Consider the following 25,545-nt stretch of genomic DNA (forward strand, 5'->3'; position numbering starts at 1 on the left):
ACCGCACAAAGCAAGTCAGAACAAGGATGACTTGAATAGAGAAAAACACCAAGGATATGCCCAAGTCCTTGAAGCTGCTGTACCTGTTGCACACAAGCGGAGAAGCTGGCAACCAGCTTACGTAGCCTTCTACCCAGTCTTGCCTCTAATATTGCAAGGAATGTTTTGCAAGATAGAATTTTTACGTGCGCTTCACGTAGGGGACACACTCTCACATTCCACAGCGGATGCAATGTTGGATTATAGGGGAGTAAGCGGCAGCAGGCAGGGGTCCTCCAGGGACGGTTTCTGGCAGCTCTTTGAAACACACACGTTTTCTTGAAACACCGAGGTGAGACTGGATTACTCAGGACTTTGGAGAATGACACTCGGCGTCCCCATAAACCAAAAGTTTCTCTTTTTCTGGGACACATGGCAGCTGCGATTTTCCATTATTCCTCCTCAGTTTCCGAAACTGAAGCTGACATTTGTGCGATTAAAGACAAATACTCATGTGCTGTAACAATTATTATGGGTACTTTCTTCAAGTCTTCTGATGTATGTGGATCTATCTGACATACAGCATAAACATAAGAGATGCCATTTTTTGGACACACAGTTTCATAGTGCAGGCTGACAATCTGTGTAACACAGAATGCCCCTACCAGCCTGCACAAACAGCTTTTTCTTTTTTTCTTCTTTTTTTTTTTGTTTGTTTTCGGCCCTCCAGTCTGGCAGGATGGTCATTGTTTCTGGAAGATTTCAAGGCTCGGAGGCTTCATCTCACTCTAATCCTCATTAATAAGCTTTCAGTATGCTAGTTTTATTTTTAAAATTCACCAAATTTGGTCAAAAGCAGTGTTTCACTGCTTTATATTCTTTAACAATTACTATTACTCACTGAAGCACAAAATTATCATGCATTCTATTTTTTTAAAATGCCTGTTCTTTTCTAACCTTTTTCCTTCCAAATATATATTCTCATGCACACAATCCCATAACACCTTTGGAACTATACTCACTTTTGTCTCATTTCTCCTCTGAATTTTTCTATATGCAATATATAGAAAAGAAGTGGCTAACTGGTGTGACGTGTGCGGAACATATTTCTTGATCTCAAGCTGTAGTCCCTCCCCCTAATACCGTGCAATTTGAAAAATGTCACTAGAATTTTATCACCAAAAAAAAAGAAAGAAAAGGTGAATACATAGCCTATACGTATCAAAATTCGATCTTCAAAATGGTCTCACTTTTATCCAAAAAAATGGAATGAAAAGGAGCAGTGGCCAGTCTTGGAGCCTTGCATATGCATAGCGAGTACAGTTCTGCCGAATACAGTTTTTCTCTAGATCTTCACTGAAGGTTCTTTCTGGCTGCTCTGCAAATACCACGGATGGAGATATTAGCAAAATTTGGGTCCTGCTAGAATACATTTGGATTAGCAAACACAGTGGTAACTCCTGGGTATCTAGCTCCTAAGGGGTCTTAGCATAACCTGCTACTCATTCTGATAGATCTGTGTAATATCACCATGCCACCAGACTGAACTCTAAGCAAACTCCAAACTAACCTGAAGAGTATTTTACATAAAACAAATGTTTCCTTTCCCAAATAAGTTTCTGGCTCTGTAACAGTCTTGGGGAAAAACACTGAATGCCTTTCAGAGCCTCCTTAAAAAGAGGAATAAATGCATAGATGAACGTTGTATTAGTCAATCCCATGACTCCAACAGAGGGTTTTGATATTGAAGAGTACTTTCACCAGAGAGGCATCAGAAGACAAAAACCTCCAGATATTTTCAGTGCAAAAATCTTAAACATTGATCTCATCTCTGAAATACAGCTCAGTCATTTAGCAAACACTGCCTGTAGCTGTGTAGCAGCAGTCTTCCTTGACATGAAAGCTGCAGAGAGAAGACTGACGTGACATAACATTAGGATAATCAGCTTCTAGAAACACAAATAAATGTGCACGCACAGAAGTATGTAACTCGAGCTGAATGTCGTTAGCACATCCCATGAGAGCTGATTAAAGCAGCCATTACAATAAAGCAACATTTAGTGAAACAGAATTGAAATAACGTACGACCACAGCTCAAAGCAGTTGATGTATACCAGCTTGCGTTATAACGTGATGACATTCAAATTCTGAACAGCTGATACTTGACAGCAGTGAGATTTTTAGGCATCTATGGATATTGAATCACTTAATAATATAGCATGTTAATAAAATATCTGGAGATCTTCAATTTTTTTCTAGCTTAAAATCAGCAACAGAAAATATAAAAATGAATCCTAGTGAATAGCTGACAATGTTTTGTAGATCAGGCCATTAAAAGATTATAGTCCGTTTGATTGACATACATACATAAATTGTTTCTGGAGGAGCGCTCATTAATACAATCATATCAACCTAACAAATCTGCGTACAGATGCAAATTTCCAATACAGGTTTAAATAGCAAATTAAACACACACACAAAGACATGACTCTTTAATAAGCAACAAAAGCTTACAATGGCAGGATGTTTGACGCACCCCTTGAATTCTCCAAACACCAGAAATCGGCATTAAATGTACTATTTTATCTTTTAGGAAATGCTGCTTTTACATCTAGCATGTTAGTAAATAATTGCACAGCTACTTCTCTGCATTCTCTGAGAGATCCTGCTGTGCCTTTTCTCTCCTGGATTACACAACCCGCGGAACGCAGATCAAGGACACAACTGACGATCCTTCTGTAATTAAAGCTCCCTAATGCTGCCAACATGAGTACTATACAAAGAGCTAGGTACTAAGTGCCTTGCCCTTTTCTGAGCCCTTAGAATCTCTTATGCATGCAGCAATCACAAGCCACTAGAGGGAAAGAAAGAATATAATTTACTTGTACTTTTGGGAAGAAACTGGAAGATTTTACTCAGTTCATTTCAAAACTGGCAATGTCTGCAAACAATTCTCCTTATGTACCCAACACATTCTTACACAATTTCTCCCAAAGGGATTCATCAACCAGAATAGCAGATTCTTAGATTTAGCCTAAAAATTAACTCACTTAAGAAAAAAAAGAAAAGGTAAGAGGCAGACCACACTGCAGACATGTTTGAATACAGACCAAAGAACATTTATTTCTGCCTCACCACACTGTATCATTAAAACTAGAAACAACAGAGTTCAGAGATCTCTGTATTTATGAGATGTGTTTGTTTTCATGGTAGTTGACCTATAGAGTTCACTTATAACAATCAATCAGTGGCAAAGCTGCTGCAAAATGAACAGCCCTTGAATACAGATTACGTAGAATATTAATTTCTGTAATAACTTGAGTACTTGGAGGTTTGCATGTAAAGACACTAATGTATTATACATCTCACGTTATGCTCTGAGAGGTTAGAGGACTTTGAAACCTTACAAGACAGAAACCATAAAATGTATATACATTGCATTATTGAGAGGGAAAACAAAGACTGAATTTCTAAGACACAAAAACTTAAGATCAACCCAGACAAACGTGGGGGGACAAGTGGACAGCTTACACTGTAAAGCAAATCTGAGAGCAAACAAACTGTATTTGCAATATTTAAAGCCTTTAAAAAAGTCACAAAAGTATCTGCAATGTAATACTGCAACCCACAGATTATTAACACTTACTGAAATTAAATTTTCTCCTCTTACAGATAAAGGGTATCTGATGAGAGACATGTAGGGTATCTGATGAGAGACAGGTACTGCTGGTGTAACCTATTAATACATCTAAAGGGATGACAAGGTAGTTTCAAACAATTGCTTTTGGGCAACTTCAAAAAAACCCACCCAAAAATGAAAAAAAACCCAACCCAAACCCAACCCCAACCCTTTTTGGCATCTTCAGTTGTTGATGTATTTGCAACACTTTTTAAAAGTTCCCAGTGCCAGCCTTTCAGTCCAAGCTGAATTCTGTCATTGAATAAAGCAGTTGAACAGAAAAAAAGATTTCACCTCTTCACATGTATAGATAGACAAGGTTTTGTGTATAACTGAATTCATCCCTGTTCTTTTATAATCCATGTTGTGGAGGTACACTATGCTGAGGGACAATGACTAATTCTGAGTGAACAGTCAGGAAGAAAGTTAGGAGGAAAGTTATAAGGATCTGTTTATGACATTAACTGTACACAGTCAAGATTTTTCTGGTACGGGCAATTGGAAATTTCTGTACAAAAAGGCAGGAACAAACAAAGCTGAGTAAGTTCTGGTAAATGAAGACTGAGGATTTCACACATCAACATCTCTTTTTGTTACAAGGATGAGCTTCCTAAGTCCATGATCGTCTTAAACTTACAGCTGAGAGACCGGACCAAATAGCACAAGATGAAGTTCCTTTAATTTTAACTAGAGGCCTCAGATACTTCAGGTTTTAAACTTTACAAACATCACCAAAAAAAAGTAACAAAGCAATACAGACTTTCATCTGCATGTGCTCCAAACAAAGCATATGCAACAGTGCTTGTGGAAACACCGAGACAGAGACATGGGGAACAAGCCAGGATGTCCTGCCTGGCTTCAAGTTGCTGCTCCAGAAGGATGCAGATCTTCTGTGGATCTTGTGTTATACCCGCCAGCCCTATGCAGAGGTCGAAGGGTATGGCAGAAGATCTGAAGCAGCACCAAATCCCTATGTCCTAACATCTGAATGTCACCTAAAGATATGCCACCTGATTTATGACTAACTTCTAAAAGCACAATTCGATTTAACCATTCATAACAAGTACCCGAACACCTAAAATCACTATTTCCATGCAACAAAAAGGCTATGGATGTGGGCGTCACAACTAGAAATATCGCAGGGTATGAACTGTTTGAAAGACTATAAGCACATGTATTTATTACCAACAGTAGCGCGTACACTCCAAGAGAAGAATGACTTGGTACCAAATCACACATGGATATTGTAACCAGCTGCATCTTTTTCTTCTGATGCTGGTCTCCCCAGTCTCTCTCGTACATCAGTGCTGTAAACTCTACTATTTTTCTTTCCTTCTGTTTTCCCTCCCAGAAGGTGGCAATCCAAAAAACCCCTTGATAACTCAGTTGCATATTTTATAGCAAGGTACAGATTTTTTTGAGGAAATGGAAATCAAGAAAGAACAGTATTTCAAAACACTCCCTTCTCCTCTACTCAGAAACCAACAACTTAATTAAAAACTAATTCTAGAGAAGTACAGCACCAAAAACATAGCTGCCACTGAACTATTTTCATAATGATACATCTAGAAAGACATAGAATGCAGTGTATTTAAACACACTTCTCCCTCCATGGCTCAGGGCAGTTAGCTTAATACAGGAAATTCCAGATACTTTTTAGGTTTGAAAACACTGAAAAGCACGAAAGGCAGCTGACCAACCATTCGGGCTCCACAAAGGATACAGTACTTACCTTTAGAGAACATACTTTATTTAATAGAAGTTTTTTGCTCCAATATACAAAATAAGGGACTGTAGTCCCAATTAACATTTACATAGTTACACAGCAAATAATTTCCACCATTTACAACTGACAACTTTCCCACACTCCCCACTGTATTACAGCCAAGAAAAAATCTTATGTTTGACATACCAATCAGTTATATTTTGTACTTCCCTGCCTCTTTTCTTTTTTTTTAAGTTGCAGTTTCTGATATCAGTTTAATTAAGAGCTTACAATTATTCCAGCTGCACTAAAAGAAAAAACAAAATATGTAATTTGGAATACTATCTCAAAAACCCTATACAAAATAAAAGTCAGTATCTTATAAAAATACATTACAGGAGTAAAACCAGTGAAACAACAAAAAAGTTTTAAATTTTGTTAGGGTATAAAATATTTTGCAACTATCCTCAGCTTTTAACTACATCAAAAAAAAAAAAAGGAAAAAAAAAGACCAAACGTTTTCAATTAGCAAAAAAGTAATGTGACAGTTCTTTTACAATACTGTACCTTTAGTATGCAAAGGACTTCATCCTTCTAACATACACCATTATCCAACTGATTCACCCCTTAACCCTTTTCCCACTGAACGCTAAAGGATTATTTGAATCCCTTAAGAAAAATCCAATCATATTTTCTGCATCTCCCACAGTGTTTAAGCTTTACTTTACAATGCTGGTAGCTTAATTGACACATAATTTTATATAAAAGAATTCTAGCCAAACCAAGGCTTTAGAAACTCTGCATTTTACAAAAGCAATTTGTTACAGTATGACAGCTGCTAAATAGCCCAATTTAGTGACCCTGTTAAAGATTTCTTCAACTGAGTGAATAGGTGAAGTCATTTCCTGAGCTGAAAGATACAGGTAAGTAAATAGTCAGTTATAGCAGCAGACAGGAGACATTCTTTTTAAAAGTTGTAACAGTTTCAATAAAATAACCTTAGAAAATTACAATAATGTAAAAATCACTAGCTGAAGAGGGAGTGACAAGGACATCCATGACTTGATTGCCATAATCTGGAATGCACACCCCATGACTTTCCAGACATTACATTCAGCTACTGTCAGACGACATACTGGTAAGTGGAAGAATGTCAAATCACAACAGTTCACATTTCTCACAGATCAGGTGTTTTGTCAAGATTTAATTCTTAATGCTGTTTCATAAACCTAAAGCAAGGCAAACTGCCTGCTTTCAGAAATTTTCATGCTACAGGACTCTAGCATTATTTTAAAGGAATGTGGTATCTTCAATCTCATGAAATTCCAAGCCTATTTCTTCTTCTTACTCAGACATAATTTATACTTGAGGCCTTGAGTGGTTTTTGAGAAAGTCACCCATTCCTATCAGGAACAGAAGTAGATCCATTTTTAGGAGAGGGAATAGTATTCTTAAAATGGTTCACTTTGATCCAAATGATTCTAATTTGCTTAGAGCATGAACCATTAACAAATTATTAAAGAACTACAAAGACCAGTATACCACCACTGCACCATCATTCTCTTACAATATGCATTCTTGAAGTCTTCTATGTAACAGTTTGATCACTTTTTTTTCACCCATTAATGAAAAGAGAATATTCTAATTTAATTAAATAAAGTACCTCACTTAGATACCAGTTCCTCCAGAAGGAAATCTCTCTTCTGTGTTATTAATTTTTTACAGATATTGTAGGCATTGTTTTTAGAATTTATATTGGCTCTTTTTTAACATTTAAACATACTTAGTTTTAATTCAAATTAATATATAAAATTTCCAATACTTGTTAGAATAAGGACAATACACAAGATCCTAAGTTACAATAATTTATAAATAAAAATAAACTATTACAAACCAAATCTTTCCCCATACGGAGATTAAAAGCCATAATCTTGGACTGATTGTTCCCGATCATACATTATAAATAATGTAAGCTTCTTCAGAGAAGCAAAACGTATCTGCCTCCCTGACACCAGTTTGTATCTTCAGTTAAACTACCACCATCAAGAAGGCAATTGTGTTGGGCCCAGATATATCTTGCTTACATGTTAACCCTCCCAACGTCATTCTTTTAAACTTAAGCACAGGAAACTAAGTTCACAAAGAGTCCTTTACCTTTTATACACAAAGTCTGTATAAAATACAGATTTCTAATGCTCCTATTGCACCAATCTGGCAGTGCAGTTAGAACCTGATTCAAATTCCACTGAAGTCCATGAAAAGGTCTCCAGTGACCTTAACGGGCTTTCAGTGATCTTAATGGGCTTTGAATTAGGACCGCAGAGATAGTATTACCTAACGGAAAGCTCCTGTAAGAGTGGCTGGTATCTCTTTTTTTTGCTTATGGGATGCAGTGGAGATGTGTAATCGGCACGATACCTGAGCAAATAAAATGAAAATGATACAGAGGTTTTAAGAATCCCAAACTCTTTGCTTAGTTGTGTGCAAACTGTGCTACTGCCCCTGGAGCTCCCTGCTTTCCTTTTTTTCAGTGCTTGCTCCATTCCAAGATAGAGAAGATGCGAGACATCAAAATCTCTCTTCCCTACAGTTCCCCCTCAATCCCGAGACTGATAGAAGAGGATGTAACCGGACTCTGAGTTCTTTGAGATGTCTGACGTCAACCCGTAGAATTCTTCAATAGCTTGTGCATCAATTTTCTGTATGTAAAAACCCAAAAATTTAAAGTAAGAATGTCTTGCATAACATAGACATGGCATTAAGTTCCACTCTAAAAACTATCTTCAAACAAGCATAACTTTCACATAATTACATAAAGTAATTAAATCCAAATAATTCTTAAACTTGTTATGCTCTGGTTTCCCCTCTGCTATCAACTGCACAGAGGATAGCGGCTACACATACTTTCTATATAAATTTTTAAGTATTAAGTGAACCTACTACGAATGCAATCTTATGTGCATTGCTTGCGCAAATTCCACACAGAAAAGCTTTAAAGACAACAATATCCCATTGAGACTTTATCTGAAGAATGCAAGTACAAACCTATCATTTCTACCTCCAAGCAGTGTAAGCCAATCAAGTGCAAAGGAGAATAAGGAGAAAGCAGCAAATTAAGTCTATCTTTCTCTATGTTTTTCACACAGAATGTTTGCTTGTGCTCTTGTTAGCTTAGAAAGCCTCTGATAACCAAGATTTTGGGGGAAACATTCAAAACTTCTGTTGAGAAGATGAAAAGAGTATTATCTGGTTTTCATGGTCATCATTTTTGGCTGCAGAAGAAACTGAAAGCAAGCTCTCTTGCCACATTTTAAATCAAAGGCAATTAGGCTACAAACAACAAAAAGTTGGAAAGATAAATTTTCCTTCATTTAGGCAGATTTTATTCAATCTCATTCCCATTATTTGGAATAAAACCTCTCTCAGGAAGGAGTGAGTCATGCCAGCCTGATGAACCATGGGCCTAAATGTCAATGAGATGTTTCAGATTTAAAAACAAAAAGATTCCTTCCTACCTCTTTAGAAGGGCTAAAAGAAGAAAAAAAATACAACAAGAAAACAAAACACCCAACCCCCAACATTACTGCCAGGTATTACTGCTTTGGAACTGGAGAGATGGTCCCTGATGTTTGTGAAATAATGTGAGATCTACTACAATGTGCTCTGTTTTCCCTGGAGGAAAGTGAACTTTTGACCTTATGGAGACATTTCAGTTTACTGTGTATCTTGATAAGACACAGAGGCCATCCTTTTACTTCCCCAGCAGCTCTGTGTATTTCCATTTTTGTCATTTGCTGTGTGAAAAACCGTACATGATGTGGCTTGGAGAGAAGAACACTTCAATGCCCTTGATATATCCTGCCAATTAACAATGTAAGTCCAATGCCAGTCTCACTAATTTTTTTTCTTTTTAATTATACAGTTCTTGTGTACTGAAAGGAAAATGTAAACTATTCTTTTTATAGATTTGATTAATTCAAATAAAGTCAGGAGAAGGACTGGGGCAGCACCATCATACTTTTGTTCTCTCAATAAAGAATAAAAGATAACTGATGAAACAGAAAGATGACAGTCAAAACCAGCAAAGGAAATTCTGCTGTTCCAAGAAATTAGTTAGAAACCTTTTTTTTTTTTTTTAATGAAGAATAATTCATGGAAGCATGGCCAATATTAGCAAGAATACCACCAGAAGCAAAAGGCTCCTGTTTCAGAGATTAACTTTTAAATTTCAGGGCAAAATCTCAAAAATCTGAAGTCTCTGCCTATTGTGATATTTATTACACATTCATCTGAAACAATCCAGGACACTCGATAAAGTACACTACCAGACTGACCCATTCCATTATATCATAAGCTCCTAGAAAACATGAACAAATGGCTTGCTCCGATAAATTGCCCTCAGAAAAGAACTGCAGTAAACCCAATTTATCTGTATCTTTATTTGCCATGCCTTATGGCCAGAGAAATAGCTTATTAAACAAAGGTGAAAGACAGTGGCCATAAACAAAGAAGCTTCCTGTAAGATGTCTAAAAACCAAAATGTAATTCAAAGCATTGTACAGTCAATTTATAAGGTGCAGCTCTGCACTCACAGTTATTGCTCCTTTAGACTGGGGTTGAACTCTCTTTTCGTTAGCATACCAGTCTTTTTACTTTAAGTATTCATATAGACAAGGGAGGTACAAGTGCTCTGGTCACTATGAGAAAAAAGTGCAGGGTTACACAAAGCTTACCTCAACAATATCATCATCAAAAAGCAACCAAAAATCATGACTCTTCACTATTGCAATATAATGTCCTCTGTTAGGGCCACTGTAAAAACAATTAGAAAAGAACACAAACAATAACACACATGTATGTAGAAATGCATTTCTTTAAATTGTTTTTTTATTGTAGAAAAGCAGTACTTAACAGTAATTTAAATGGCTACCACAACAATTTCTGTTTGGAAGTTTCTTTTCTTTTTTCCCCTCCAATTACATCATCTTCATAATAAGGTCTTACTTATCTCTACATTTAATACTGTGCTAAAAAAATATTATAATTTCAAACGAAGAATAAGCAGCACAGGCATTGAAAGTATAAATAAAATTAAAAACAAAAACATAGAAGTGAAATCAAGAAAACATTCTGATGTTCTATAGGGACAGACAAGATCCCAAATTATTCCTGATCAGGAAAAAAGAAAAAGCTGTAAAGCTGTAGAGCTGCTATTCATCTACAGTCTCAATCAGGAATCTCTTTGGTCGACTGTATGCAAAAACTGAATGAAACCGACAGTTTAGAAGCCTCAGGAATCCTCATAGCAATGAGAAGGGCTCCCAACTAAATCAAAACTGTCGCAATGCACAGCTCTTCAGTTTATGGCAGACAAGAAACTTCACTACAACTATGACAGAAAAAAAGAAACAACTTTAAAAGTGTCCTACTGCTCATCAGATTTCGAGTAAGGAAATAATAACATCTTCTGAAATAGCTGAACCTTACAACTGAAGGTGGACAACTAGTTAACGCAGTCCTGGAACTGCCTTAACCGGCTAACAGCACTCATATAATCTTTATGTCCAGATCAGGGAGGGAAGATTGCCATCTGTGAGGGACATGTCTGTGTTCCAAATCACATAACTCCACGAACACAGGGCTCATCTCCTGCCATGGCTCTGAGAATAGATGAGTTCCCAAGACTGCGGCTTGAATGAGGGAGACAGAAATGGTCAGAATGGTCAGAAATGGGCAGAATGGATTTTCCCTAAAATCCAGAACAAGAATGTCACAAAAAACTATGGCACAAAGGCTTATTTCCCAAAACTGTCCTGGCCAACCTGAGATCTAGTTGTACTAACTCTACTGTAATCCTAGGTCTATCTAGCGAGGAATGGGGGCATGGGCAGAACAAAAGGCAGAAACTTGCGACTAGCAGGCTGGCCTGCCATTTTGAGGGACATCAAAAAGTTGGAGGAACATGCTGATAAGAACCTCATGAAGTTTAACAAGTACAAATGCACAGTCTTGTGCCAGACTAGCTCCATCCAACAGCACCAGCTGCAAACAAACTGGCTAGGTGGGCCCAGGAGGTCAATGTGATGAGCTGTTGGCCAGCAGCGCACTGTGGTGGTGACAGGGCTGAGGGTATGCAGGGCTGTGCTGCAAGAGTAGAGCCAGCAGCGAAGTGATGAACCCTGCCACTCTGCATTCTGGGGCCCAGAACTGGACATGGGATTCCAGATGTGACCTTGTCAGTTTAAGGGAGAGGCTGATAAACTGGAGGGAGTCCAGTGGCAGGCCACTCCATTTGTCAGAGGGCTACAGCACCAGACGGACGAAAAGAGGCTGAGGGATCTGGCTTTGTTCAGCCTGGAGAAGACTAAACGAGGAATCCAACTGCTGTCTTCCACTATCCAAAAAGGGAAGAGTTACAAAGAAATCAGAGCCAGGTTCTACTCAGACATGCACAGTGAAAGGACAAGAGGCAGTGGTCACAAATGGCAGCAAGAGAAATTCTGACTGGATATAGGAAAAAAAAAATCATTGCGAGAACACTGATGGACTGGAACAAATTGCCCGAAGAGGCAATGAAATCAGCATTCCTAGCCACGAAACCGAGCCTGGTGCAACCTAATCTAACATCCAAGTTAGACCTGCTCTGAGCTTTAAGTAGTTGACCTCACAATGCAAATTAGTCTGATTCTAGACGCTAAATCATCATTTTCAACTTTGGGGCTTTAATCTACTGAATAAGCAGTCTGTAGAGCAGCCTTGATTTTAAGACTTGAAGCCACAAGAATGATTGTTGAATACAGCAAAATAAAATACAAATTTAACAGTCATATTTTGAAAGGAAGGACACAAGGACATATTTTGAAAGGAAGGACAATTCATAACATACAGATATATTTCAGAAAATATTGCTCAAGCCTTAAAAAAAAAAATACCCTCAAAGAAATTCTTTATAAAGGAATCTGTTCTACAACACTTTCCTTCCTAAGAAACTTTTTTTAAAACACCTTTAAATGTTACCAGAGTTACATGACATTGTGTGTTCTGTGGGTTTTTTTTAAACACAGCTCAGTTCATACAAAGATCTGTGATGTGAAAGACACTGTTACCACTTTTCACAATGAACTATTACAGCAACAAAGCCGTGTGTTCTGTGAGGACTGGTAGCATCTCCCCACAATGCTTTCTATCCTAAGAAACTTTTAAGAGGTCTTTAAATGCTATCAGAGTTATGAGATACAGGGTGCTTTGTTTCGTTTTTTAAACACAGTTACGCTTTTACAAAAATCCTTGAGTATAATAGAGTTATTACCTTCCACAATGAACTACCACAGCAACAAGGTCATACATTCTGTCAGGATTGGTGGCATCTCCTGAGGTGTTAAATAAACGAAGCTCTAAAGGAAAAACTACTCTATAAGAGAGTTTTGTGTATCGATGCAGCTGATCCATGTATTTAAATCTCTTCAAATGGAGAGCTAGAATCATAGGCAGCTTTTTTACTTTCATCCTAAAAAAAAAAACCCAAACAAAAAAACCCAACAGTTTTTCCAATATCCATCCAAAACATTCAGTTGATATCAACAAACAGGATATCTGTCTTACTGAAGTCTTTAAAAAATTTTGCAAGCACTAAAAGAAGCTCAAATAATCAGCTGTCTAACAAACATGTCCTGTGTTGCTAAAATAATGGTGGATTTTAACAATTGAGGGAATTACAAATGTATTTAAAATAATAAGCTATAACATATAATATTAATATGAACCCACGTAATAATTTAGGCATAATGACCGTATAGCACAGAATTCAATTTTTAAACATACCTACCCATAGCTTTCCCGAGTTCTCAAAAGCAAAACCCAGATCCCACTTGGTATACAGTGGAAGTATTGCAATAAAGTTGTTCCAGAGATCCTGTTCCAGTTGAATTTCTCACTAAACCAGCCAAGTCAAACAAGCCTTTTAAAATAAGCTTTGTTACACCACTTTGTTACATACATATTACTCAAATTTTTCACATCCAGCCATTCATTTAACAACACCAAGGGATACAAATAGCCCACTGTTATTCACCTTACCTCATGCTATTCAAACAAGATAATGCTGTGTTCTAGCACAGTATTTAGGACAAATATTGCAGCATTATTTTATGGAATTCAAAGCCAGAAAGTGATAATCTAGTTTTACTGAGGGCTCACTGGCCCCTTTCCCTATTTTGAGGTATTGAGACTTCGCATCAGCACCTCTAAGTCCTCACCAGCCAAGCCCAGCTGGCCTGGCAGCAAACACATACTTCCACTCTCTGGGCAATAAACTTGCCCATATGAACAGAGCAGCCAAGCTGGAGTGCTCTGCTTCTTGGCACAGCTAATTGCCTTAGATCAGCAATGTCCTGAACTTGTCAGATGGCCTTCAGCCCCGAAAGGTAGCTCAAAAGCCTCAACACCTCAGCCCAGGTTTCAGACGTGTCTACCAAGACTGGATTTTCAGAATGTTCGGAAATATGTTTCTACAAGACAATCCTTTTCCAAAAGATAGGGGGATGGGGACAAAACCCTTGAACACTCACCTTCCTTCCCTTTTTCTCACTAAACTTAGACTGACAGTAACCTGTAGCAAACCCTGCTAGACTCAAATGTTCTCCATGGCCCGCAAGGGAACTAGGAAATGAGAAAGCCGGGGAAGAGCAGAGGGATGACAAAAGCAACTGGTTTTAGGAAGAGTTACATTTTTATTATATTTCTGAGATATGGATATAATTTCTGCTCTATTTCTTTTTTCAGAATGAAAGTCCTCTTCTTATAATGCAACTGTGTTTGATAATAGGAGCTCTTTCACTGGTGAGGAAATTCAGTACACCACCTTTGCCAATTGAATACACACCATCACAGATCAGCTCCATGTAACAGAGATGGAAGAAAAGTATGACTGTAGTGAAACTGAACTGAAGCTCCACATAAAAACCAGAATATAAACAATAAAAGCTGTGTTTTGCCAGTACAGCAGTGCCTACAGTACAGGTTTATGTCAACACAGCTTTTATTGGTCAGGGATCATATTATTTCCCACACAGAAAAAGGGCTAATGCAACAGAAAACAGCAGGACAGACCTGGCTTCACAACCCTCTAATACACAACAATTAGCAGATTTAAGCAGCGTCTGAAGGCAGACTTTGCAGATGAGATATGCCAAAAGCTATGTGCTGAATCTATGGTAAACCAAATAACCAGAATCAGTGGTACAACCAGTAGAGCATGTCAGCGTTCCCACCCCTTTCTCAGATAATAAACACCACACAGTACGCAAAATCAGAGGGTTTTCAAAGGTGTAAACAAGACTAGAAGTATTATTAAGCAGACAAGAATTGTTTTTAAACATACTGAATTTCAGGCTTCCTCAGAGCTTCTGATGCTTTTCAGAAGCACTGTCAAGCAGAAGTTTAGCACAACTAACTACATGCTTTTAAGAAACCAGAAACTCATTTAACAGAAAACTTGACAAGCCACACTCTAACTGAATCTGAGAAAAGTGCTACTAAACTGATTCTTACAGCAATTTGAAAAATTATTATCGAAACAAAACCAAGTTTAAAAAGGTCACATGAAACCAGTGACTTTTCATCATTACCCATAATCTTTGACTAGTCACTGGTAGTTTGGTTTAACTTGTCTTTTTAACTTATTATTGGTCTTCAGACCGTTCTTTTTCTTGTTCATAAAATAAATAATGATGAAAGGAGTCCCAAAATGCTTTACATGGATTCTCATTACTCATGGAAGTAGGCTCATTGAACTCAAGCAAGAGGAATGCAACCAAGTTACTCTTCAGTGGCAGAAGAGTGAGAAAAATTAAGGGAAAAAGAACATTCTACCCCTGTCTCATACACACACACAAAGAAATACAAGAGTATTTTCATGAAATGCATGGGTTATTTTTTTCCCTCCCTGAGTCTGATGTACCTTTTATGTGCTTCTTGCTTACTGCGACATTCTTCACAGTAATATTTGTATTCACTGCACAGAGTTTCTGTATTGCTGAAACCCCTGAATTAAAAAAAAAAAGAAATACTATAGATACTAGTTTCTTATCTGAAATATACATATAAACATATAAAATATAAACATAATTTTATACTCTTATGTCTACATAAGCTAGAATTTGCTAAGCTTGTGAGCTTTTAATTTTGCTTCCTGCTTTATAGGTAACAAAGACAACTTATGAAAATTCAGATTTTTGCATCTACCTTAAACAATGAGTGATTGAAGTATTCTGCTCCACATCAACTGAAAGGTCTAAGAAGTCTTCATCTTTGCTGCTTATCTGCACAAAAAAACCCCAATAGTTTATAGTTAAAACAAGTTACACTAATTTACCTCTGTTTTTCAGTTCCATTTTCTATTGACAGAATGCATCTTTTACCTTATGAGAGCCTTTTAAAAATTGTTACAAGTGGCCTTTCTATTTCAGAGATTTGCTAGATTTCTGTTTCTGGTTTTGTCCGGGAAGAGGGAAGTATATATGTGCCTGTGGGGGTATATAACGCCAATTGTCATTATGCTGTGGTTTCAGCTCAACAATATTAATGCGAAGTTCCTTCTACATCCCACTCTTTTCAAAATAATACAATCACTGGGATTCTTCTGTTTAGTGCTCTCACCTCTGTTCTTCCCCTATGATTCCCTCCAACTGGAGGTAATGTATTTGCATATCATAGTGTCCCTAATAAAGAGCACAAACATTTTGAAACCGCTTCCTGGCTACATTCATACTCTCAGATGAGCAGCAGATAGAAAATTTATTGGTAAATGAGAGCTTGGGGCTTGGTCTGATAGAGGCAGAAGAGCACATAGTCATTTCTTACAAAAATGCAAGAGTAACAATTAAAGCGAAAAAGAAATTCTTAGAAGCAGAGAATAAATTCTACCACAAATCCTGAAAAATGTTGATGGACAAAATCCACAGCTGCCCTGAAAATTAACTCGGTTATTAAAAGGTTTAGGAAATTGCAATCTGCAGCCTTAACTTTTGTCTGCTAGCGTTGACTCTCTGTATCTAGGGAAACTCAGTGCCACTGATGAGAATGTCCTCTGCCTTTTATGACTCCTAGGTACAAAAGTAAATGCTTCTAGAAAAGATGCCTGGCTACAGTTTCTTGATTGACAGCAGGAAAAGTTAAACAGCTACAGGAGAACTAACGTTAAGTTGATCTTCAACACATATGAGATTTATGTTCCTGTTTCAAATCAGAATAAAAACAAATTCGTAAAGTTGTTCTCTGATTATCAAGAGATGAGAAGCACACATTTCCTAAGGACAGCACACATAAAGAATAAAAAGAAAAATACGTGTGGTCAAGACAACTGTTTTTGAGAATTAATACCATAGGGCAAATCCTAAACCTCACAAAATTAAGTTAAAAGCTTCTGTTAATATCTGTGAGATTACTGGGCAAGGATTCTTCCCACTCTTCTGTACGTAATCTTTCGGCGAGTAAGTGTACACGTACAAAAAATGTCACTATGCCAGTATACATCACATCTACTACAGCAATTCTATGCTGAAGTGTAATATTTACACTTTTAAAGAGATCACAGAACATGTATGGAAAACTCCCCATTACGCTTTTAGGATGGGGAAAAAAGCACCACCTGCACCTTCAGTGTGCTGCACATTTGTTGTCTTCAGGGATGTACTACGGTATAGTTGTGTGGACAATTCTTAAAAATACACCTTTGTAAACCATTTTTGGAATTATCAAACCTGAGTTTACAACACTAAGAACTCTGGTGGAAATCACCTTGGCCTAGGGATTAAAAACGGCTCAGGAAAAAAAAAAAAATCAGTTCTAGAGAATACTCTGCTGCAATCTTCAGCTAGGAAGCTGGCATTAGGGAGTCATGTGAGCGGTGTTCTTCACAAACACAATCAGGTAATTCTTCCTCTCTTGGCCCAATCAAAGAAAATTCCATGAAACAATAAAGATTTCACAGGCAGCTTTATCCCACGCAGAAGCTGTAAGGGCAGGGAGGAGATGGAGAAGAGGAAACGGATGTGTTGTACTTGGTTAAAAAGAGATTGGTACTGAAAACAGAAGTTCAGAAAAGGGATTCTTCCATTCTGAGTGATAATACTGGTAACATTGCCTCAAAGAACCTCTCTCAGGTTAACCAGTCCGTTGAGCACTTTAGATTATGAGGAATCTTTAAAGGCTTTATTGAAAGAACAGCCAAGTGGATTTTGTTGAGAGAACAGCTAAGTGGATTTTTTTCCATCTGTGTTGATAATACAGAAATTGCTATTTTTAATTTTTAGGATTTTTTGAACACTAGTATTTGAATGGTACTTTTTTTCCCCCAACATTAACTCATATAGTTCTAACTAAAAAAAAAAAAAAAAATGATAAAAAAGTCACCCTCCACTCTAACCAGCCCCCATCCCACCTCTTCTGTAGGGGTACTGTTTCAAACAAGTATCACGCAGTTCCTTAGACTAAAGTCAACAATATGATATGTTTCAATCATTTATAGAATGAAAAAAAGATGGACACAGCCAGAAAACCTCATCACTTGCAGAATCAAGCCCTGATATGTCCAAAAAGCCACCTGAGTGCTCCTAACAAGAGCATCTGAACAACAATGAAAAATTTGAGTGCTCCAGCATTCTGGCTAAAGGTGATGATATGTTGTTCTCACATCGAGGACATCATCTGCACTCGAACCAACACCACACAGAACAGAAAACTCCGAAGGCTAACGCTCACAGAATCTGTATTTCTTTCAGTTTGGAATTTCACTAGCAATGTGAGTCAGCTGACTGACAAAAAGGCTTTTGCAACTGTAGGCTCCCATGTGTGCTAAAGCAGAAACTATTTTTAAATGAAGTTGAAACAAAGGGCATGACATATCTTGGTTTCTAGAAAAAAAAAAAAAAAAGGAGGGAAAAAAAAAAAAAGTAGGGCATGGTTAAGGCTTCTATAGCACTTCTGTAAGAGAGACCACTGAGATTTTCCTTATTGCCTCCTCTTAGTCCAAAGCAGAATTGAGCCAAAGAATTTTATGCCTTGTAGAGTCATTTGAACACAAAAGCAAGACCATCAGCTGGATAAAAACATTATTGATATGTCTGGTGCTTTTCACAGAATCACAGAATGGTAGGGGTTGGAAGGGACCTCTGTGGGTCATCTAGTCCAACCCTCCTGCCGAAACAGGGTCACCTACAGCAGGCTGCACAGGACCTTGTCCAGGCGGGTCTTGAATATCTCCAGAGAAGGAGACTCCACAACCTCCCTGGGCAGCCTGTTCCAGTGCTCCGTCACCCTCAGAGGGAAGAAGTTCTTCCTCATGTTCAGACGGAACTTCCTGTGCCTCAGTTTGTGCCCATTGCCCCTCGTCCTGTCACTGGGCACCACTGGAAAGAGCTTGGCCCCATCCTCCTGACACCCACCCTTCAGATATTTATAAGCATTTATTAGGTCCCCTCGCAGCCTTCTCTTCTTCAGGCTGAACAAGCCCAGCTCCCTTAGCCTCTCCTTGTAGGAGAGATGTTCCAGTCCCCTCATCATCCTTGTAGCCCTCCGCTGGACTCTCTCCAGTAGCTCTTCATCTTTCTTGAACTGGGGAGCCCAGAACTGGACACAGTACTCCAGATGAGGCCTCACCAGGGCAGTGTAGAGGGGAAGGAGAACCTCCCTCGTCCTGCTGGCCACACTCTTCCTGATGCACCCCAGGATCCCATTGGCTTTCTTGGCAGCCAGGGCACACTGCTGGCTCATGGTTAACCTGTCGTCCACCAGGACACCCAGGTCCCTCTCCGCAGAGCTGCTCTCCAGCAGGTCCACCCCAAGCCTGTACTGATGCATGGGGTTGTTCCTCCCCAGGTGCAGGACCCTGCATTTGCCTTTGTTGAACCTCATCAGGTTCCTCTCTGCCCAGCTTTCCAGCCTGTCCAGGTCACGCTGAATGGCAGCACAGCCTTCCGGTGTGTCTACCACACCTCCCAGTTTGGTGTCATCAGCAAACTTGCTGAGGGTACATTCCAACTCTTCATCCAGGTCGTTGATGAAGAAGTTAAACAAGACTGGGCCCAGTACTGACCCCTGAGGGACACCACTACTTACCAGCCTCCAACTAGACTCAGCGCCGCTGATGACAACCCTCTGAGTTCTGCCATTCAGCCAGTTCTCAATCCACTTCACCGACCACTCATCCAGCCCACACTTCCTCAGCTTCCCTAGGAGGATATCATGGGAGACTGTGTCGAAAGCCTTGCTGAAGTCCAGGTAGACAACATCCACAGCTCTCCCTTCATCTCCCCAGCCAGTCATGTCATCGTAGAAAGCTATCAGATTGGTCAGGCATGATTTCCCCTTGGTGAATCCATGCTGACTACTCCTGATAACCTTCTTTTCCTCCACTTGCTTGATGATGGTCTCCAGGATAAGCTGCTCCATCACCTTTCCCGGGATGGAGGTGAGGCTGACCGGCCTGTAGTTCCCTGGGTCCTCCTTCTTGCCCTTTTTGAAGATTGGAGTGACAATGGCCTTTCTCCAGTCCTCAGGCACCTCTCCTGTCCTCCAGGACCTCTCAAAGATGATGGAGAGTGGCTCAGCAATGACATCCGCCAGCTCCCTCAGCACTCGTGGGTGCATTCCATCGGGGCCCATGGATTTGTGGACGTCCAGATCGCTTAAGCGATCCCTCACACAGTCCTCCTCGACCAAGGGAAACCCGTCCTCTTTGTAAGCTTCTTCTCTTACCTCCGGGGCCTGGGATTCCTGAGGGCCAGTCTTAGCACTGAAGACTGAAGCAAAGAAGGCATTCAGTAGCTCTGCCTTCTCTGCATCCTCCATAACCAGGACACCCGCCTCATTCAGCAGCGGCCCCACATTGTCCCTAGCCTTCCTTCTGCTGCTGACCCAAGACAATTGCCTGTTTTTCTCTGTAGAAGTACTGCCCACATTTAGCTGTTTCAAATTTAATCTTAATGAAGTCAATTACATTATTTTCTGGTTTACAGTCATTCTTTCCTTAAATTGTGTGAGAAATCTGTAAATCTAATGAACTTCTAGACCATTTTCATCAATTAGCCACAAAAATTTGTAACATTCCTCCATCAGGTCAGCCTGACCTTGGTGCTGGGCAAGATTATGGAGCGATTCATCCTGAGTGCGCTCACCGGGCATGTGAAGGACAACCAGGGGATCAGGCCCAGCCAGCATGGGATCATGAAAGCCAGGTCCTGCCTGACCAACCTGATCTCCTTCTATGACCAGGTGACCCGCCTACTGGATGAGGGAAAGGCTGTGCATGTTATCTATCTGGACTTTAGAAAGGCCTTTGACACTGTTCCTCACAGCATCCTCCTGAAGAAACTAGCTGCCCATGGTTTGGATGGGCGTACTCTCTGCTGGATAAAGAACTGGCTGAATGGCTGAGTGCAGAGAGTGGTGGTGAATGGAGTTAAATCCAGGTGGTGGCCATCACCAGTGGTGTTCCTCAAGGGCTCAGTTTTGGGTCTGGTCTTGTTAAACATCTTTATCAATTATCTGGATGAGGGGATTGAGTGCTCCCTCAGCAATGACACCAAGATGACACCAAGCTGGGCAGAGGTGTCGACCTGCTTGAGGGTAGGAAGGCTCTGCAGAGGGATCTGGACAGGCTGGGTCAATGAGCCGAGGCCAACTGTATGAGCTTCAACAAGGCCAACTGCCGGGTCCTGCACTTCGGTCACAACAACCCCATGCAATGCTATAGGCTTGGGGAAGAGTGGCTGGAAAGCTGCCCAGCAGAAAAAAAGATCTCGGGGTGTTGTTTGACAGCCCGCTGAACATGAGCCAGCAGTGTGCCCAGGTGGCCAAGAAGGCCAACGGCATCTTGCCTTGTATCAGGAAGAGTGTGGCCAGCAGGAGTAGGGAGGTGATGGTGCCCCTGTACTCGGCACTGGTGAGGCTGCACCTGGAGTACTGTATGCAGTTTTGGGCCCCTCACTACAAGAAGGACATTGAGGTGCTGGAGAGTGCCCAGAGAAGAGCAACGAGGCTCGTGAGGGGTCTGGAGAACAAGTCTTACGAGGAGCAGCTGAGGGAGCTGGGGCTGTTTAGTCTGGAGAAGAGGAGGCTGAGGGGGTACCTTACTGGTCTTTACAACTACCTGAAAGGAGGTTGTAGTGAGGCAGGTGTTCGTCTCTTTTCCCAGGTAACTAGCGATAGGACAAGAGGTAATGGTGTCAAGTTGCATCAGGGGAGGTTTAGATTAGATATTAGGAAAGATTTATTTACTGAAAGAATGGTCAGACACTGGAACAGGCTGCCCAGGGAGGTAGTTGAGTCACCATCCCTGGAGGTGTTTTAAAAACATGTAGATGTGGCACTTCGGGATACGGTTTAGTAGCCATGGTGGTGCTGGGCGTATCGTTGGACTTGATGATCTTAGAGATCTTTTCCAACCTATGATTCTATGATCATACTGCCTCTATCCAGGAAGGAGGAAAGCATCATGCCAAGAAATCACATCAGATGCATGCAAAGACAACTTAAATCCATTTTGTAACTTCCTCATTTTATAGTGTGGCTTGACCCACGACACAAATCTCTGTTAAAGAATCATATGTATGTCTATTACATTGTCCATACTTAAACCGAGGATAAATCTTTAGTCAGTTGATTTTTATCTTAAAGATGGGCTAATGATACAGTATGTTCTGAAATGAAGCTCTTTTTTATAATCAGGGCGATTGAAATTAGAATAAAATCTTGCCATGCTGATTTTAGGAACACTGAGTAGGTGTGGACAGTTAGAAGACGGTTGTTCTCACTTAGAGCAAAGATATATTATGCTTTATATTTAAGTATGCATTAAATTCCAAATTTAAATAAATATATATTAAGATTATTCTTCTCTTTAAGAAGTGCTAATTCATGCACTGTAACTGTGTAATCTTCTACATGAGCTATATCCAAGTACTCCTGACATTTTAAGTTGTATTTCTAAACACAGAAAGACTCTAAATGCCAACAGCTTCCAATAAACATTAGAACAGTCACGTATGCTCACTATATTTTAAAATAAGACACTATTCACAGTAATATTACTTATTCAACGTGTCTAGATGTGTTTCTAAGTCCCCATTTTCAGGTCATTGTATTTTAATTAGACACAAGCTGATATATTGAATAGACAGAAGCTGATAAAAGTTTCCACATTATTAGGGCTTGGAAAGCAAAGGCCCTAATATACTAAAAACCAGTGTGTATTAGAACACTGAATTTAAAATTCGGCTGTCCAGGGAGGCAGAGTGGCAAACACACATGGTGTACCCTGTTCAGCAATAGCTAACAGAAAAACAGAACTGAGCAGTACTAGTAAAACCCTCAAAACTGTGATAGGCCTGATAATACAATTTTTAAATGCTGATACTCTTCTTGCCAGCATTTTTTATTAGTTAAGGACTGCACCTAAATCAAAATCCTGAGAGCAGTGATTCACTATGCCATAGTGAGGACAGGTAATGATGTCAGGCATGTTAAAAGACTAAGCTAAACTCACGTTTCAAGAAGAAAAAAAGATCAGTTCAAGAACCAAGAGAAGCAATGGACAGTTGCCATTAAATAGTTATTAGGGAGAGGAAATATACCAGGAAAGAAAATATGGTAGCTAGAAATCAGCACCTAAATTACTCAAAATACCATGATCTACTGAAGTCTGGAGTTATGTTACATATGACATTAGGAAGCTATTTTCTTTGAAATAAGAGGTGTGCATATTTCGAGAAGACAGAGAAAATTACATGTGAAATATATAGATTTATTCCAATTAATTCCTCCTTTCCAACGTCATGCTGAAATATGTGCATTAACTAATTAAACAAAATAGTTAAGAAGAGTCATACAAAAAATACAGTCATTTAGGTTTTCACAATATCTAAGGCACAGACCACGACAGAATTACTGTAATTTTCACATTGCTCTGCTTTTTCTCTTTCTCAAGGAGGTAAAATTCAATCAGTTTTTCTGAAATATGTGCTTTCTTTTCTTGTAGAACTGTTCTCAAAGAAAACTTTAGCATAGCTTACTCAAAGGAGAAGTTTATTTCTGAGGGTTTAGTAGTAAAAGAATTCCTGTGGACAGATATTTAGGAAAGGATCACTTTTCCTGCACATTAAGTTATGTTCTTTGAGAATCCCAGTCTATGGTCTCAGGGCTAAAAGCCAATCATTGATTTCAATGACTTAAATTTAAAAACAAGAAATCAGTGGAAACTGGTTCAGAATACTTACTTGAGGAATGTATCACTAAGCATGACATTAAGACATTAAATTTGAGATGAACTCCACATCCCCAAGTAACAGAAATACATCAATTTAGAATTTTCTAATCTGAATTTTGAAGTTGATTATGCTTACACTGACAAAAATTTAATTGGGTGTTTTCCTAATATTGACCAAAAGCCTTTTCCTACAATCACGTATCAGCTGCTGAAATTTTCTAACTAACATAGAAAAAATGCAAATGTTCATATGCATGTAAGATTTCTAAAGAAAGAAACTAATCTGGTATGTTGGTCTGTTGAGATAAATGAAACATGAAGTTGTGAAACATGGAAGAATTCATTTTACAAAGTATATATGGACTTACAGTTTCACACGTAAGACATCTGGTTTCATTAGTTAACGTTCCCTGAAAGATTTCATGAACCCAGGTTGGGTCTGGCGGGCTGTTATTTTCATTCTCGATGTTGCCATTAGGTAGGCGACCATTTTGTTTCTCTTGTTTTCTTTCCTCTTGCAAGATATCCGCAATTGTATTTAATAGATAGTTTAAGAACTCATGTGCATCCTGCTGCATGTAGTTATCAAAAAGCTCTACAAGACAAAACAATAGAAGATTTGCTAATTAATCCACTAGAGCTACACTACAAAATAGATTTTAAAAGAAGGTGAATTTCAAAACCAGTCTTTATCTCATGTCTTGCATCATTCACGACAGTACAACATCAACCCAAAACTAAGGCATGATTCATCTACCTAAACATAGGTGCACATATAGTGCCACCTGAAATGTTACAGCTTATCCCATCCAGCCTCCAGATGCCAGTCCCTGATGACTTGGATCTTCTATGGAGGCTATACTATCTCTGCCAAACTTAGGTCAATGTCTCGGATAACACAGGGCATCTCAAATGGCATTAGATATTGATATTTTCCAGAAATGAACTGAGAACTTATAACAGGAAATGTTTCATCATCTACATGTTCTATCAGAGGAAGAACATGAACAATAAATGCTGAAACCTTGCTTATTTATTTTCACTTCTAGGGTTCTAAGTCCACTGCTGCTCTGTCATAAGCACAGTGTCATCAATACTAGCAATGAAAATAAGATTAAGACTGACAACTTAAAGATACTGATTTCTTAAACAACTATTTTCTTTCTCAAAGCTCTTTAAGTAAGGTAGTATTTGTTGAAGCCATGCCAAATTAGCCTGAAGTTCTAGCCACAGCAAGAGCAAACAGGTTTCAAACTAGGACTTCAAGTAACAAACAGATCTGTCTCATGATCTGAAATATTGCTTCTCGGGATTGGTATATGTGGCACCTTTATTACTGGTGGACTTGTTGGATAGATAATAATGGATTCACTATGCTTTCCACTTCATGTCCTCAGTTTGTCAACATTTCTAAGTGTAATAGTATTAGGAATAATTCAGTGGAAGGGGAATAGTATCACTGGCACATACTTGTGATGTATAGCAATGATACAGATTAAAGCATAAAGTTGAACTCTCTTTCTTACAAGTCTACGCTCTTGCTTATGTTCAAACTGGTACTACCCTGAAAACATTGTTTAGTGTAGTCTCCCAAGACATCAATCTGAGAAATCCTCTGCGGCTACAAACCCTCATATTAGGAATAGGACTAAGAAAACCATAAAGGCATTGAATCAGGTTCTTTTTAACAGTTACTACTTCCCTCTCTGACCAGGAATTGTTACAAGGAAATTTACGTGCCAATTTCAAAAGCATTCTGTCTCACTGGCTAATGTCATACAAGTCTTTTAATGTGCAATTACTTCAATTAACTATAACTTGCAATTTGCTTGTAGTCTAAGAATATAGTAAGAGCCTGGCCTTCAGTAGAAGGGTAGTTCCCAGGACTGGGAAGATGAGTGAAAAAGCTACACAGTGAAG

General features: G+C 39.0%; 1 protein-coding gene across 1 annotated transcript in view; it reads right to left on the reverse strand.

Annotated features, from left to right (window-relative positions):
- Window positions 1–3,839: 3,839 nt before the first annotated feature.
- Window positions 3,840–25,545, reverse strand: part of USP12 (ubiquitin specific peptidase 12) — a 44,112-nt gene continuing 22,406 nt past the window's right edge. Inside the window, exons 4-9 of the mRNA XM_075419767.1 lie at window positions 23,994–24,220; window positions 15,606–15,682; window positions 15,322–15,405; window positions 12,673–12,870; window positions 10,097–10,175; window positions 3,840–8,062 (exon numbers count right to left, since the gene is read on the reverse strand). Of these exons, the coding sequence (XP_075275882.1) occupies window positions 7,961–8,062; window positions 10,097–10,175; window positions 12,673–12,870; window positions 15,322–15,405; window positions 15,606–15,682; window positions 23,994–24,220 (767 nt within the window). The 3' untranslated portion in view covers window positions 3,840–7,960. The remainder of the gene's footprint in view (window positions 8,063–10,096; window positions 10,176–12,672; window positions 12,871–15,321; window positions 15,406–15,605; window positions 15,683–23,993; window positions 24,221–25,545) is intronic.

Source organism: Opisthocomus hoazin, chromosome 1, assembly GCF_030867145.1.
Source record: "Opisthocomus hoazin isolate bOpiHoa1 chromosome 1, bOpiHoa1.hap1, whole genome shotgun sequence".
In the NCBI taxonomy this organism is placed as follows: domain Eukaryota; kingdom Metazoa; phylum Chordata; class Aves; order Opisthocomiformes; family Opisthocomidae; genus Opisthocomus; species Opisthocomus hoazin.